Source organism: Montipora capricornis, chromosome 7 (assembly GCF_036669925.1).
Source record: "Montipora capricornis isolate CH-2021 chromosome 7, ASM3666992v2, whole genome shotgun sequence".
Lineage (NCBI taxonomy): Eukaryota > Metazoa > Cnidaria > Anthozoa > Scleractinia > Acroporidae > Montipora > Montipora capricornis.
In genome coordinates, this window is record NC_090889.1 from 20,332,203 (window position 1) to 20,349,702 (window position 17,500).

The window sequence follows — 17,500 nt, forward strand, 5'->3', positions numbered from 1 at the left end:
CTTCGCCAGTTTTGCCTTTGTTTCACTGCTGATGTCTACGATTACCGAACCTTCCTTGCCATTTTGCCTAAATAAATATTCATGGTGTACAACTCACTTAGCTTTGGCTAACACCATGGCTCCTTTGAGCTATCTTGTGTGGCAAGGCACTTGGAGCGAAGGAGATGGGTTCGCTTAAGGATCATGCAAAGGAGGGCGCAGGTATTTTCGAAGGGTACTTTGAGACATAGGCGAGGAAGGTTTTCCCAGAAACGAGTTTGTGATGTCGCTCCAACGAAATACAGTTTTAAGTTCCTTAACCATTTTTCCTTGGCGGATCACGGCGCTGAGACAATTTTTCTCACTTAATGTTTTTCCTTGAAAATTCTTTTTTTGTCGTAAAAATGGGAGACTGGTCAAGTTTATCCTTCACGCGAACAAGGAAAACTGTCAAATGGAAACTTGCCATGGAAAACTTCCTTGTGTGTAACGTAAATCTTCTTGATTGGCGCGAAACGCAAAGGTGGTTTGGGTCGTTCGCCACGCAAGCGGAAAGTACTGTTCCATTGGGAATATGAAATTTCCGCATCAGTCAACTGCCCATTGACTACTCGAGCAGTTGTACTTGTCTAAAGGAGGAGAAGACCACCGAATAAACACTTTTCCTCTTCACCTTTTCAGCATCGATTCTCGTCGTGCAAGTACACAAAACGACGGAAAACCACCCGTGGTTTTTCTTCATTGCATTCTCTAGGCTTTTAGGGACCGTTCACTTTTTATAGGGCAGGGGGGAGGAGGTGGTAGAATTTCTTGAACTGACATTAAAATTTACAGCCCCCATCTCCCCAAAATGGGTCATTCTTTCGGTGAACCCCTCCAAAAAAAACTAAAAGAAAAATAAATTAAGCCAGCTACGCATGCTGTAACACAGTTAACACAACCATTTTTTGGACAATGTAAAGATATTACAATTTTATTAACACTACAGTTATATTTGCCACTTTTAACCGTACTAAGTCAGCAAAAAAGAAATGTGTCAGCTCGCTATTACTTTGAGTTCGTTGGAGAGTAAAAAAAAAAAAGGAAAATCAATTTCTGATCTTCTGGTCATGGCTTTTCCAATAGAGCGTTTTCACATGACGTCACGGCGGCCATGTTGGTGTTCCAAAACAAAGGAATGGGGGCCATGATGGTGTACCAAACTAACCCTCCGGGAATTGATCTCTATTTTTATGCAAATACTTTCTTTTGTTTCAGTAATCCAATATGGCTACTGGTCACGTGAGTGAAAACGCTCTATACTTCGTCATCGATGAAAGCAACTGAAAATGACTTCTTTCACCAGAGTCGCTATGTAGCTAAGGATCTGGTCGAGCTACCACTAAAAATACATAAATGACAATTCAGTAACCAAATGGAAAGAAAACTGCGTTGGTTTATTAAAGCTCCCTATCTTTAATATTGTATTATGTAGCCGCGGAAATGTTATTAAAAGCAGAAGGAACTTCTTCATTGATTTTAAATCTACTTTGTGTATGTTGGTTGGGACATGTATTTTAGAAATAGTATAACATTTCCCATCTTTAAGTATTGCAGAAATATTTCACGTGACCCCCTAGTTGCAACGGGACCTCCAGAAATCACCAGGCTCGTAAAGATGAGATCAGGAGGACACAAACTTTTTAGAATTACCTACCTGTGAAGTTAATGAAATATCTCATGATTTCCTGCTCTACAGATGGATAATTCTCAGGATTAAGACAAAATTCTTATCTGCTTTCTATGAAAAAAAAAAAAGATTTTTTTGTTATTTTACGGCACAAAACGATAATAACATTTGGACAAAACTCGGGTTACAGTCACAGCTATATACTCATCTAGAGGGGAGGAAAAATAATCACAGCGAGTACTTTGGCTTTATTACTTGTACATGACGATGATTGGCCTCTAAAATCATCCTTTTGGTGGTCGGTTAACCCCAGTTGCATTCAATCTCTCATCTTGCCGCCGTTGCCATGGCGACAAATGAATGTGTACCACGGTAAAGTGAAAAGAGAAGGTCACACTAAACATTGTTTGTTACCAACGTAAAATTCACTTTGCATTGGTTAAAATCTCAACCCCGTCATTAGACACGAATTCGACGAAATAATTAGCGAGGGGCGGGAAGTGCATAAAAATAAGAAGTAAATCACAATGTGCTATTCAGTTACGTCACAGGTTCATATATTTTCCCCCACCTCGTTAAATATACGCTTCTTACCTTATTGTTTTCGAGGAAAATTACCGAAATAAACGTCAATGCAGAAATGTAAGCATTTTTCCGGAGTTGATTCACTCATCACATGACGAGTCCTTGCATTTGACGCAATTCAACACGCCCCCGGAATAAACAATGAAACCTGAAGTAAACTTGGAGTTGACTTGAGACTTCCAATGCCATATAGGGAATTGCGTTACGGCCTCAAGGTGACGCAAAGTGAGTGATTCACCGCTGTAAAAAGTCACGTCGAAGAACGGATGATCGTACGGCGGCTTCTTGGAAGTCTTAACGGAAGTTGAAGAAATCTTTTAAAAGTCGCGTGGATGTCGATGGCTCAGTTTTTCAAGAACATTGAATATTGATTGAAGGTCTCGCTGGGCGAAAACGAAACCATCATGGGATTTATACGCGTGAAACTGATAGAGGTTGAGCCATCGGCCGGATGGAACAAAGACTTCGAGTCGTTCGATTCTTATTGTGCTGTACATATCAAGGAAGCAGTTATGTCAGCTAGTCATGGAATATCTTTGGTTCAGAAGAAAAAGACAATTTATCCAGAATGGAATAAGTGTTTTGATACACATCTTTACGAAGGCCGTGTTGTAACTATCGTGGTTTTGCAAAAACCAAGCGGGAAGGTTGTGGCTGATGTTTCCATAGGCGTCCAATTCTTAGTTGATCAGTGTAAACGAGATTCTCACGGGTTCTCCAGTGTCTGGGTAAGTGTGGATCAAATTCTACAACATGATACGATTTTTTTTACGAAGCATTTTGAATATTGGCCTAAGAGGAGGCTACAAATGATCGTGTTTCAATGGACGTCAATCAGCTAGGCTCGAAGTTGAATTCATCAGTCACAGTACATGTGGACTTTCTAGGCATACGTTACCAGTGTCAGCTCATCTTATTTGCGATCCCCATTGTCATGTTTCCTTTCTTACAAGTAAAGAAAGCATGAAGAATTATTTTACTTTGATAAAGCGATTTCTATGTCATCCAAGCTTGCGCCTGGATTCAATTTTGACATGTATGCATGACTGCTCATACATAAGCTGTTGAGCTTTGTTCAAAAGAACTGTTTTTACGGTTGTTGAGATGAATCCATAAACAAATTTACCTTATTTTTGTTTCGGATTAAGAAAACAAACCGTTGCTGGCTACTGAATGATTAACGATATTGCCAAACGGCTTGTTGGCTAATGTTGTCCACCACAGTAATGTATTATAATCATATGAAGACTAGACGGGCCACTAAGACAATTGAAAGCTTTGGTTCGCATGAAAAAATACTGAGTAAATAATAACGCAATCTTTTTTGAGCGAAAGTCATCCGCAAACTGTTTTTCCCCGTTAACTTTGCTTTATTTTTGTCTGTTTACGTTTACATGTACAATAAAAGCAAATCGTGGGTTCATTAGTAGAGCTGGTATTCAGTGGCTTCTTGTATTTGTTACTAAACATAGTCAGTCAGCGTAAAATTATAACGCAGTATTCTTTTGCGTCGACTATTTTTCGATTACCTTTTCATTATTTTTGTGAGTTTTACATTTACAATATAAGCAAGTTGTGGTTCATCATTGGAAGTATTGCCCAATGGCTTTTTGTAATAATATTATTGTCACTAAAAATAGACAGACACCTGATGTGCAATACAGAGACAAAACTTCCGCCCAGACAAGTAGAGTCTTTGCATGAGTAACCTTTGTTTCTCGTAGGAAATAATCTCAGTTGTGAAAAGAACATGCTATGATTTGATTCACTTGAAAAATAATATAGTTCTGAAGAGGATCGCAAGATCGAAAACGTTTAGTCAAACATTTTAACAGTTTTTACCTTTTACTATTTTATAATTTTACCAGTGAAATGCATATTAATATAGTTCTTATTTAAAAATCAGGGGATTGTAAGGGTTTGGAAGTTATAAATTGTAAAGACCTAATCACACAATCTGTAGTACATTGAAGTTCATGTACAGGGAGGGTAGCTTTGTACAAAGAATAGTGATTTTTGATTTGTTATTTATTAATTTAATAATAATAATAATAATAATAATAATAATAATAATAATAATAATAATAATAATAATCAACTTTATTTATAGCGGGTAACACACACAAAAACTAGTGGCATGTTTGCTCCAAGAGCTAAATGAGCTCATCACGAGAGGCTTACACCTAAACTCTAATTACCACATAAAAGATCACCCTGCGAGTAGAGCCTCTCTAAAACTCACCAGAGGGCAAAAAAGAAGGGCTCTGCAGAAAACGTGTCAGGTCTTTTAAGTCGCCGCAGCCCAACTTTCTGGACTAGTCAAACCGGTTTAGGCAATGCGCGCATCATATTTTTCACAAGGCGAAGGTCAAAATTGAGCCTTCAGTACGAAAATCATCATGGCGTCTTGGAGTGCGATCGAGACTTGGCCTGGTTTTGAAACTGTCTCCAAGCAACGGCTTGCGCATACTCAGTAAAGACTTAACACGATTTCTGCAGAGTCCTTTCTTTCTCATCGAGTTAAGAAAGGCTCTGCTAGCAAGGTGATAAAAGATCAACACAATGTTTGTTATTTAATATGTATCGGTCAAATCAAAGCTTCAACGCTCCATCAATCTCCTGCTGTGCATTTGACTTTTTCGAAAATTATTGTTCCACTTCTATCCTTCTGTTGCCAAAAAACCGTTCAAATGGCCCATCATAGGTGTTAAAATGTCCCCACCCTGGGGAAATTTAAAACGTTTACCATATTACTTTACTACACTGTACATGTATGTGGTAGCTTTCTAATGATCTTGAAGCCGAATCTGCAGACAGGTTGCAGTAGACAGCACAGTTTTTATTCTGTTCTTCTGAAACTGCTTTATAGCATAGAAAGGAAAATCAATATTATTATGAATTTTGATCGCAAATTATTACAGTGAGGACACTCTAACCATGAACACTTGATATTTGTTTGTACATTTTTTTAGTGACTATAGAATGTGGGCTCGTCCTTTTGACAAGAGTATTTAATGTTTTTACACTTACAAAATGCTATACATGTAACACTATACATCATAAGAAGAGCCTTTATTTCTTAGTCATCGAAAAAAACAATGTACACGAAAATGTCAAGTGTTCACGGTTCAGGTGTCCTTATTGTAAATTTAATGTAGTAACTTCACAAACAAAATTAACAATTATTATTAGCTATCACTGAGCCTGCGAACGCAGAGAGAAACGACCGCCGGAAATATGTCTGCGTTTGCAGGCTAGCTATCACTGGGTATAAATGCAAACTTGAAAATTCAATGACATGTAGTTTTTTTAATTGAGGATAAACTACTATAATTAAAGAACACCTGAAATGAAACCTTTTTATATCATTCTCTGTTCTACTGAACTAATCTTTGTTTCTTTCTCAATAATATTGTCCTCAATAATATTGTCCTCGATAATCTTGTCCTTAATATTGTCATGATAATGCTAATATTATTAGCATTCCATTGATGCAGATCCACTACCTTGCAAAGTATAAATGCAAACTACAGAATTTGTGAAGTATTCCTCGGAAGACTCTGATTATCAATTAGGTGCTCCAGTTTTCATGACCAGGGGCCAACAACTCCAAAACTAGGTCTATGTTAGGGAGCAGTGTTGGGAGCACTGGCCTCCCACCAAAAGGGCCCCGTTTTCGATTTCCAGATCTGGTGCCATGTGTGGATTGAGTTTGTTGGTTCTCTACTCTGCTGCGAGAGGTTTTTCTCTGGTTACTCCGGTTTTCCCCTCTCCTCAAAAAACCAATATGATTTGATGTGTCTTAATTTGACATGATTTTCATTTGTGCATGACCCCACAAGCTATTCAACATTTTTGTGGGAAAAGAAACTTGTAATATTATTATTGCATGTGATCTATTTTGAACCCACAGCACCTTCATGCAAATTCAACACTCTAATAATTAGAGTGGGTCAAATTGCCTCTACCTGTGACACAAAATAGGGTTGTTTTTCTCCTCAGTGACACAGCTCTACAGTCTAACACTGACAAAATTTTGTGACTATAATATTACCAGGTCCTGTGGTCTTATAGCCTGTCTCCTGGAAATTAATTTTTATGATCCCCTGTAAATGACCCTCATTACATGTAGGTTCATGTATTGTATCTGTCTGCAACATAAGTGAAAACTTTGGTTTTTGGAGTCAAAACCATATGTATTTTTCTCTTTATTTAGCTGGATCTCCAACCCTCTGGCAAACTTTTAGTACAAGTTAGGCATTTTATTGAAGTTCTTGGTAAGGTTCCATTTTATGCTTTATTAAAAGCAGTGTTGTTATTTTGTTTATTTACTGATGCAGTTATATATATTGGCAGCTAGAGAGCTGATGTGGACCTGCTCTAGATAATAAATTATTTTAAAACTTTGCACTCAAAGGCCAGAACAGCAAATAGCAATGGGAACTATGTCTTTACTCTCCACAAACAGTGCGTGGGTTCAACAGAATTATTTAAGAATAAGTATTGTTCGATGGGGCCTAGGGTTTATAGTCCTTATTGGGAAGGGCCTGGAAGTCTTACATGTTTCTTTTGGGGATGAACATGTAATTACAAAGAGAGCATCTTCTCCTCAGTTACAGTGTGTTGAAAGACCCTACAGCAAGTGCTGGTCTTGCTGGAGTTTGAACCCATGACCTCCCGCACGAAAGTCCAGTACACTCTGGACTCTCTGGTCAATGTATCCTTTATCAATGACTTGTAACAATGATGCTATAATGATAATAACATGTTTAGAGATTGTTCACACTCTGAAAGGTTTTTTTTCCCAGTAGAATCCTCAAAAAAAGGTTAAATTTGCAGCAATTGGTTGTGGGTCTTCCATTTTGTCTTACAACACTCCTTTTCTAAAATTGACTTGCTAAAACCCCCGTTTTTTTAGTCTCCTCACTTTCCCTTTCTGAATGCTTTATGTAACTATTGAGTCACATTAATAATTATTGTATATCTCACAGATGACCCTACAAAAGAAGGAAAACCCCATGAGAATCACAGTGGACTCACTGGACGACGTGGTGCTATGCGGAAACAAAAATGTCATATTATTAGAGGACACCGATTTGTCGCCAGATTCTTCAGACAACCAGTTTTCTGTTCAGTTTGTACAGAGTTCATGTGGTAAGTTACTAAAAAATAAAGAGGAGAGCCAATTGGTTATTTTCAAGGCCTAAGTCAAAATTAATGAATATGAAATAACTTTCTTGTTAACTTTTTGCAATTGACTTATAATGGCCAGCAGCTGTTTTGTTTTGTTTTGCAGCAGTTCTGTTTTGTAATATAGTGTTTAAAAATACAGCTGTAGTTACAGTGTAAATCAAACTGTAGTGCCATATAAGTAAGGCTCCTGTTCGAGGCACCTGAATGTTTCAGGTGTATACATGTATAAGAGACAATTGCAAGCTTTAATTGTCCCGATATATAAGTGTGAGGATCACTTCCTCTTTTGTTTATAATATAGTTTCCATTACGGTAAGGTTGTGCAAATTACCTACAATGTAGCATATTACTACCATATTATTATCGTTCAAACAGTAACTTGATTAATTGACAATAATTATTATTCCATGAGCTTGTGTTGGATACGAGATGGTAAATAGCCAACAAGTTGCATTAGCACTGAGTTGGCTATTTTAAGTTTCAGTAACAACTGGAATTCTTGTGATGTGACTTACACTGAGCAACATAATTTACTGCATTCATTCCATATAAGGTCAAACGCAGGTATAATGGCTGGTAACAGAGATCCATTGAACCAATCAGAAAGCTAGAATTGCAAATACCTGAGGTTTGCCGAGAGTTTAATAGTTTTCAATACCTTCCTCACCATGTGGTTCACAAAAATAATATGTAAATACATGTTACTACCGGTACTATTTAGTCTTAGAATTACTTTACATGTACATGTATATTAATTGTGTAAGTTATTAATAGTGTGCTCCTTATATAAAAATCTGGTATAAAATGGAAATTAATTATTTTAATGAATTTTATTTGTAGGGGATTTGGAAAACAAGGATATCAATGTACAGGTGAGCTTACCATCAACACAGAATCTCCCCCATTGATACTCACTGAAAATGATAGTGTCATACAATTGTATGCTATTTTTGTATTGATGGGGATTTAAAAACGAAACTCTGTATACTCATTATGAGATTGATGTAATCAAGGTGGAAAAACGGAAACTAAAGCTTCACTAACATGATAGCCTGCAGTGCAGGCGGATTTTGGTGGGGCGAGTGGATATATATTTCCATCGGATTTTCAGGCCGCCATCTTGAAATAGAAAAACAGTGGAGAGTTGGGGCGAGGTAAAAAGTTTACCCCCTCAGACAGTCTGTCATTCTCGCCCCAATTCTTCCAGTCTGCAGCGAATCCAAAATGGCGGCAAAACACTTGAAAGATCGAAAGATGAAAACCACCAAAACCACCTGCAGCGCAAGCTTCACTAACATGAAGCAAGTGAGAGCATTGTCACTTGACCCAGGTGGGGTGCTTGTTCATCAGTGTTCCAATGCCCACAATTCACTGTGCATCTATCAGGAGTTTCATCAGAATTCAGCTGTTGCCGCATGTTTTGCAGTGGAGGCCTAATCGTCCTCTTCTGGCCTATTACTTATGGGCTGTATCTCAGATACCAATGCCTCAAACAGAAATGATACTGGAAAAGCCAGTCTTATTGTGTGTTCATCAATGGATTATTCAAGTCATTCTTTATTCCTTGTTTTATTTCTACAAAACCTAATGATTTTATATGCAACCCAATTTTTCATCTTAAGTTAATAATGTACATGTGTTAAATTAATTTATTTAGCTGCATTTAAAGACCATAGATTTTAGACTTTTTCAGTACTCCCCCCCCCCGGCCACCCCCCTGGGAAAAAGGATGCCTCCCTTTGTTCTGGTCAGGGCCAGCTTTTATTTACAATAATATACCTTGCATGACCAGCTGCCTACTTTTTAAAGTACACCTGTAATGATAACGCCCCCTTTAACTCGTTGACTGGTCAGTGGCTTAATGAAAAAATTAAAAACTTATTCTTGTTTTGTTGCAGTTTGTACAATGGTTTGCCATAAGAGGTGTCACGAAATCATCTTGAGCAACTGTCCAGGAACACAAAATGTAGCCGAGGAGACAAAGGTTTTTTAGTTATTATTTATTTATTTATTTAGACCATCTGAAAATTAATGATTAATTTGCTGTAAGTATTTTGTATAAATGAGTCTGAGTCTTGCATTATTCTATTCCAACAACAGAAAATGAAGGAGAGGTTCAAAATCGACATGCCACACAAGTTTAAAGAAACAACTTTCTTTAGTCCAACCTTTTGTGATCACTGTGGATCCATGCTGTATGGGCTGTACAAACAAGGCTTGAAATGTCAAGGTAAGCTTCAAGAAGTAACAGCTTAGACTGGAGTCACGCAATTGCTCCTTATCCCTTGGAGTTTGTCACGACTTTGGGCACACATGGCTGTGTTGGTCGGGTAGGCTTGTGCAGTGTTTCACGTGAGAGGGGTGGGTTAAGGTCATACTGTAAGCCCAAGAGAGCTGATGGCCTGACCCATCAATAAAGGGCTAGACTTTGGCAAAAATTAATGTATATGATATAGACACCCACTGCTCGACCTGTTCAGTTTCCCAATGGATACCCAGCTTCTAAAACTTATTTGGAACTCTGCTTAGGTGGTAGAGCTTCGGACCGTCCTTGCAGGAATTTCGGGGGCCAGTTGCTCGAAGCCTGGTTATCGCTACATCTAACCATTGGTTAAGAGGTATCAAAACCTATTTAACGCTGGTTAGTGCTAAACATGCTTCGAGCGACCTGGGCCTGATTTGCGCAATCAGCAAGCCAGGGGGCCATGCCTTAAAATGATCTGTAGGTAGGCTTTTTGATGCACAGGTGAATAAAATTAAGCCTAAAAAGATGACAATTAAATCGGAAATAGTTTTGGCAGATTTTTGTTGTCGATTTTTTCTTACGTAACAGTAAGCCTGACAAGAGGGGCTACATATATGTACAATGTACTTGTTTGTCTTCATCGTGTGAGCAGGTTGGGTTAGGTATTATTGTGAGGCCAGCATAGAGCTCTCCACTAACCTTGTAATGCAAAAGGTAAAAAAGTGTCTGTCATGCTGGATACCAATCTAAGTGAAACAAGTACATAAAGAGATGAACGCTTGAAATCTCTCAATGACTTTGATGCATTTGGTTAAACTTTCATCTTCCTTGTGCACTCTTATTTTTTTTCTTGTAGCCTTGGCCTTTCAGACCCATCTTCCTTAATAATACCAACATAATGCTGAATAAGACAATCATAGAGAAATTTGTTTTACTAATGTTTTTGCAATCAAAACTGTCACATGTGCCAGCAGTTGTCACAATTTGGTTCTGAGAGTAGAGACAATCTCTGCAATATAATATTTACTGTTTAAAATTTTGCTTTCCAGCTTGTAACATGAACTGCCACAAAAAATGCAAGGCTGTTGTTCCCAACCTGTGTGGAGTAAACCAGAAGATGTTAGCGGAGGCTATGGCAAAATCCAAGGTGAGAATTGTAAAAAAAATGTTTAATAATTGTTTAATAGGAATGTCTGTATGTTATGATCATGGCTCAGCCCACAGGTGTAGATGAGCTTATTTTTAGCTTTTGTCATGGGCTGATTGACGTTACAAATAATTTTTTTCCCCAATTCGCTCAGTCGCATCCATAAACTAACAAAGCGCTGACAGCGTCCAAACAGTGAAAAGTGTCTGTTCAAGAGGACTGCATTATGTTTGGTCTGCAAAGAAAACAACGAAACTAAAGCCGATCAAATTCCTAGCGCACAGATTGTTCATACCGCATTCCAAATTACCTCCTGCTACTAACACAAAAAAAAAAATGTTATTTGAAAGTTATTTGAAACTCTTGAAAGTTTTCGGAGGGTTATCAGGGAGTTTAAGCACGCGACGTTTTGAAACGCGGACGGCAACCGTTAAAAATCTCGGACAAACTACCATCCTGGGTCCCGTTTCTCGAAAGTCCCGAAAACTTTTCGGGCCCGAAAAGCCATCTGTGAAATTGCCAACCGCTTGTTTTGGAAATCCGATCTTTTAACATGTTTTCAAGGTAACAAAAAGAAAAATAACTGTGAGGTTTGACGAATTAAATTCTCTCCGTTCTTGGGATACAAAGGGAATGGTGACACCCGAAAATGGCCCGTAAAGTTTCGGGACTTTCGAGAAACGGCCCCCTGGCAGGCGAAATGTTCACTTCTGCTTGCCGTCCGCGTCTCAAAAAAACGTGGCGTGCTTGAGCTCCCTATTTCATCACCGTGACACATGATTTTTTTCACAGGACGACATAAGAAGGCGTAAACTTAGCGAAGAGCAGGGACCTGGAAAACCCGGAAGATCTTCGCCGTCAACCAAAAAAAATAGCGACAGTGATGACGACGACGACGATCATGGAGTTTACGAGGCATTATGGGATGCCATTTCGCCTCCAGTTCCCCAGCGAACCACCAGCATTCAAGGAAAAAATGTGCGGAGAATTCAACAACGTCTCTATCACATTGACGATTTTAAATTGCTAAAAGTTTTGGGAAAGGGAAGTTTTGGCAAGGTAATGTTTCTTTTTTCGACAGTTCTGTATTTGCAAAGTTTGTGAGGTCATGCTTTACAAGTTTAATGTTTTAGGTTAATTAATTTTTTTGTCATCAGCAAGCGATTTGAAGTATTTTCACATGCTGGTGTCCCAAAGAAACATTTGGTAGAGGGAAATATGGAATAAGGGCAAAAAAAAAAAAACAAAGGAGGGAGGAAAATTATATGTTTTCCTTGATCTTGCTCGATCAGAACCATTCGAAACAAATTGTTGATTCAGCATCAAAACGACGGTTTTTATAAAACAACGTTAGGTACAATAGCATTTTTACGTTGGCATTCGCTCTGACGAAGGGCTAACGCTCGTAGCGTCAGCTCACGAAAAAGAATCTCCCTTCAGATGCGTTTGGTCAGTTCACTCTGACAAAGGGCGAATGCTCGAAATGTCAGCTCACAAATCTTTCTTCCGGTGGTTAATTTCCCACTATCAACTCGCATGATAAAATCCCAGCTCCACAGTTTTTTCTTGCGTGCGAATTGTATTATTTCTGTAGCGAAATGGTTCTCCGTAGTGAACGGGTAGCAGGGGCCTGGGTTTGATTCCCAGACTCGGCTTCAAATGTGTGTTGAGTCTGCTGGTCTTCTACTCTGCTCTGAGAGGTTTTTTTTTTCGGGTACTCCGGTGTTGCTCTCTTGTCAAAAACTAATGTTTGATTTGATGTAAGTTATAATTATATTGATTTGATTTCTGTGTTCTACATGTATGTACAATCTCCCAATGTGGTGCCCCGGAACTGGAGAACTTGACACTTAGAGCGCTTTCAATTGAGTGTCGAAAGTAATTAGCGAATTGCTTTGGTTTTGCATTACTTCACTCAGTGATGGGTTCAAAGTTCTCGCGCTATTTTTTCAACCAATCAGAAGTGAAACCAAAACCAATAGTGGCTCGCGCGTGCACATTTTCCCTCGCTTTGTGTCGGCCACGTATAATTACTTCGAGTTTTGATTGGTTTACTGGATTTTCTCCGTCCTTATTGATTGGCCAAAGTAATTACTTTGGTGTTGGTCTTACGTCACTCGATTGAAACTCCCTCTGAATAAAGTTCTTATTATTCTTATTTCTCGTTGAAGGTCCTTCTCTGTGAACTGAAGGAAACGAAACAAGCTTTTGCTATCAAAGCACTCAAGAAAGATGTTGTTCTCGAAGACGACGACGTGGAATGCACAATGGTGGAGAGAAGAATCCTTGCATTAGCCACGAGACATCCTTTTTTAACTCATCTACATTCAGCTTTCCAGTCTCAGGTATGATGATAAGACCAAGCCTTTGATGCAACGCAGTTGACCAAAAGTCTAGAAACGCGATGCACTTGGCCTTTTCATATCGCATCATTATTATTATCATTATCACTGTCGTATCTTTATTTACTTTTTTTTGGATTTTAGGGTAGCTTGGTGTACCTAACTAATGAAAAACCTTAAATAACAATGACCACAACAAGGTTTTCTGAGCCCGCGAGACTGAGCACCACTAGCAAACCATTGTTTTAACGAAAACCGCTGGTCAGCAACCTTGGTTCTGGTCATTGCTGTCTAAGGTCTTCCGTAGCTAATACCTCCCTAGCATCTACCCTCCCAACCATGATATACTACAGGGGATAAACCACAACACTAGGGACCCTATGCCCTGCTCTTTGCGAGTAGTGTGTGGTGTCGGAACGCGAGTTAAGAAGAACGAAATTGTAGTTCATCTGGTGAAGCGTTTTTATATAACAAGAGAAGAACCGGAACGAAAGAAAGACCGAATACATGCAGTCCTCAGTGAAGTGTATGATTTTGAACATGCGGGTTGAACATGTGGCTTTCGGATGTCGTTATAAAGGCAGAACTTTCACCTCAGTTGATTTAATGAGGAAACCGGTCGGCGGTATATCGATTTTTTATATGACTAGCTCAGTGAGCGGGCAGTATGAAGCAAATCCCTCGCTGTGATTGGCTACTCGAGCCGGCACGATGGAGCTATCTAGCCCGATCGGGATTTCTCACTCGGTCCTGCAAGATCAAAGATCATTTTTTGGTGTTTTATCCCATATAATAAAGCCTTTATTGACAAGGTTGTTCGGTCAAGATGGATGGATATTGGCCTCGTCCTTTTCTTTGCGTGTTTGTGGACGTGGACTTCATCTTGGTCGATAAACACGCAATATAAAAAGAACTTAGCCAATATCCAGCCATCTTGACTTCACGCTTGGTCAATAACCCATATGCATTTCCATAGACTGAGTTATTTTAGACGAGTTTTTCAATAAGATTCGGCTCGCGCGAGCGGCATTTCTCATTCCGAAGGGAAAGAATTAGTTATGTAATTGTAAGACCAGCCCTTTCAATTAAGATCTCGGGTACATTTTTCCCTTTAACATGTTCTGGCTGCTAATCCTCTCATTGCTATGGTTTCAGGATCACTTGTTTTTCGTAATGGAATACCTTAGTGGTGGAGACTTGATGTTCCACATACAAACAATCGGCAAGTTTGACGAGCCACGAGCCAGGTATTAAATTTAACTTAAATGAAAATTCAACAGTCGCTACGACGGTAGGCTTCCTCGTCTTGGAGGCAACTGGGCAAAAATTTAGCTGCTTTCCAGTCAGCGGTCAAACTTATAAAGCAGGCTCACAGATATTGTTGAAGCTTCACAGGATCTCGGAGATTTGTGGTATTTTTTCGTTCTATTGAATGGGTTATTTTTATAAGCTTTCCCCATTCTATTTGACTTCAATGTTTGCTTTCACCGACTCAGTTACTGGGAATAGGTTCCTGGAATGGAGTTCCCTACGTGGGTCGAAGGGACCTGCGCTTCAAAAGGATGGTAATTTATCTAGAGGCTGTCATGTCTATGGGAACACGAGAAAGAAACCCACACTTTTCAGAGATCACAAGATTTATTCTCTCGAAACGATAGAAAACTACCACCGACAACCAGAGCTCGCAGGACAAAAGCGAACTCTTATCTTAGAACTAAAACAAAAGCTAAATTTCCGTCCGGCAAAGTGAAAGACCACAAAATCCGACGCTAACTCTCATTGGCTGAAACGTCAATATGCGGCTTACCACATTTTATTAACGCAAAGTAACGCACTCTATCACACGCACACCTTTATTCGCGTAATAACGTTTGCACAATTCATCACTCGAACGAATCACTGATAAATCTTGGCCAGTTTCCGACATGTCACCGAAGAAGGGCTGGTTGCTCCAAAAGACCCTCCTACCATTTAATACTTTGGGTCTTTCTGCAGGTACCGGAAAGCATTGTGTTTTTGGTCACTTGGGATTAGTCTTTATTTGGAGTTGTTTTGTTTTCTGTCTTTTGTTCCTTTTGTTTTACGTAATTTTTGCTCCGGTACTTGCAGAAGCTGCCAATACTTTGACCTCTGCACCGACCCCCGCTGACGTGTAAAAATCGTCTGTCGTTGGCCAGAGTATTAAAAATCTACGAGTGTCACTATTAGGAGTCTTGAATTTTTCAAGACAGCCGATCACAACATCCCCAATGCGTAGACCTCCAGCGAAGACCCTAATGCTAATGATAATGATAAAGATAATCCCTGACCTGCTGAACGTCCTTACTCGCAGTCGGAGACTGAATTGCTAAAGGCGCGGCTCGACGAGGTCGCACCGAAGTAGCTGTGCTGCCGGCTAGGCGCTCGGTCCCTGAACTCTGACCTTGGAGCACAGCATCATAGCCAGATGGAATAGGCTAGGAGTCGATTTTGCTGACGGATGAAAACCGGAGTAACCGGAGAAAAACCCTCGGAGTCAGGTTGAGATCGACTGAAACTCAGCCCACCTACGATCTCGGGGCCGAGAGTTGAATGCGGGTGGCAGTGGTGGAAGGCACGGTTGATAACGACTAAGCCATCCTGACTCCCCAAACCTCTTTTGCGGATTTATAATTCACCAATTGATCATCCACCCATCCACTTTCCAACCCACCAATCAGAAGTCACCTCCTTGGCGCGAAACTTGAATGTAGCCAATCAGAAGTCTCGATTTCCGACACTGCTCTAGTGGCGGCGCGTAGTTATACAACTGTCATTTCTTAAAGAATAGAGAATATTAAGATCTACGACGGCGACGGTCGACGAAAACGTCACCTCAAAATATAACTTGGCTCTATCGTAAGTTTTCGCGATTATTCAGTCTAGTTCGCGTCGTAAAATGTGGGCAAAGTATCCTAAAAATAAATCGGTACGAGCGGTTTCAAATTTAAAATAGGGAATGAAGGATTCTCTGTTGCATGCTTACGTTGTCGTCAAAACTTCAAATTTGGTGATTTCACGTCGTCGTTATGCAGAGGACCGCAAACCTACTTGCTAAAATCCGTGCTGCACGTGCAGCACGATTATTTATGCTCTTTTAACCAATGATATTATTGCTTTGTAGCGTTGTCGTAGTCGTAGCCGTCGTCGTTTCTTAAATTCCCTAATGAAGTTGTAGCAACGACGATGGCGAGCGCTCTTCCCACGGTAGGGCACGGTCCCTCTGGAAGACGCTATACTCCCACATATTTTTCAAATTGTAAAACGAGAAGGTCAAAAATTGAATTCAAGTGTCGCCACTGACTGTTGCAAATTTCTCTAAATCTTGTTTTCCTTCAGATTCTACGGAGCTGAGATCTTGTGTGGGTTGGAATTTCTACACAACCGAGGAATTATTTATAGGTGTGTATTGAGCTCGTTATAACTGGAAAACAATCACAAGTGCTCGGGGATAGCAAAGGTACACAGTATGAACAGGTATTTTGAGAGGCTCTCAAAATCCGACTGTTTGCCTAAAAAATCTCACGCCACATTCTCGGCCAATCAGAGTGCAAAGCTGAGGATGTCATGACTCATGACCACGTTTTCCCGCGCTCTGCGCGGGCTATTTTTGTATTTCTTTGCATTATGACTGGCTAAATGATATACTGCGTTTGTTGTGATAGGCCACTGTAATTTTCTCAAATTTGAGTTCTTCGTCCCTCGATAAAAAACGGTCGATACAATTCGAAGTTTTAAGTATTGTTTATACAAGTGTACCATGTCTTTATGAATTAATTAATTAAACTAAATAAATGTGAAGTGGTTGCAACTTAATCTTAATTTTGCTTTTTCTCGTTGAACAGAGATTTAAAACTCGACAATGTTCTCTTGGATGCTGAAGGCCATGTTAAGCTAGCAGACTTTGGAATGTGCAAAGAAGGCATCTTAGAATCCAAGAAGGCGACCACATTCTGCGGAACCCCGGATTACATCGCACCCGAGGTAATCTTGTTGAGGTTGTTTTTTGTCCCCTCAAGCTGACCCGTCCATAAATGGAATGTTTTGCCAGATTATGCCTATGGTCGGAGGGCGTTTTGATACGTGAAGAAAACAATCGACAATCGACACCGCGCATCGGTGGCTCAGTTGGTTGAGCACAAGACTGCCATGCGTGAGGTCGTGTGTTCGACTCCGACAGTGCCAACACTCAGGGTCTTAAAATAACTGAGGAGAAAGTGCTGCATTGGTAATTACTTCCAAAAATGGTTAGACTTTCAAGTCTTCTCGGATAAAGACTATAAACCGTAGGCCCCGTCTCACAACCCTTCAATGTTCATTAA

General features: G+C 39.7%; 1 protein-coding gene across 1 annotated transcript in view; it reads left to right on the top strand.

The window, feature by feature from the left end:
* The first annotated feature begins 2,103 nt into the window (after nt 1-2,103).
* The window catches only part of LOC138057393 (protein kinase C delta type-like), a 23,804-nt gene continuing 8,407 nt past the window's right edge, over nt 2,104-17,500 (top strand). The window contains exons 1-12 of the mRNA XM_068903422.1: nt 2,104-2,961; nt 6,450-6,510; nt 7,225-7,387; nt 8,267-8,298; nt 9,325-9,410; nt 9,527-9,656; nt 10,721-10,818; nt 11,611-11,877; nt 12,990-13,163; nt 14,316-14,407; nt 16,518-16,580; nt 17,024-17,162. Coding sequence (XP_068759523.1) covers nt 2,638-2,961; nt 6,450-6,510; nt 7,225-7,387; nt 8,267-8,298; nt 9,325-9,410; nt 9,527-9,656; nt 10,721-10,818; nt 11,611-11,877; nt 12,990-13,163; nt 14,316-14,407; nt 16,518-16,580; nt 17,024-17,162 — 1,629 coding nt within the window. The 5' untranslated portion in view covers nt 2,104-2,637. The remainder of the gene's footprint in view (nt 2,962-6,449; nt 6,511-7,224; nt 7,388-8,266; nt 8,299-9,324; nt 9,411-9,526; nt 9,657-10,720; nt 10,819-11,610; nt 11,878-12,989; nt 13,164-14,315; nt 14,408-16,517; nt 16,581-17,023; nt 17,163-17,500) is intronic.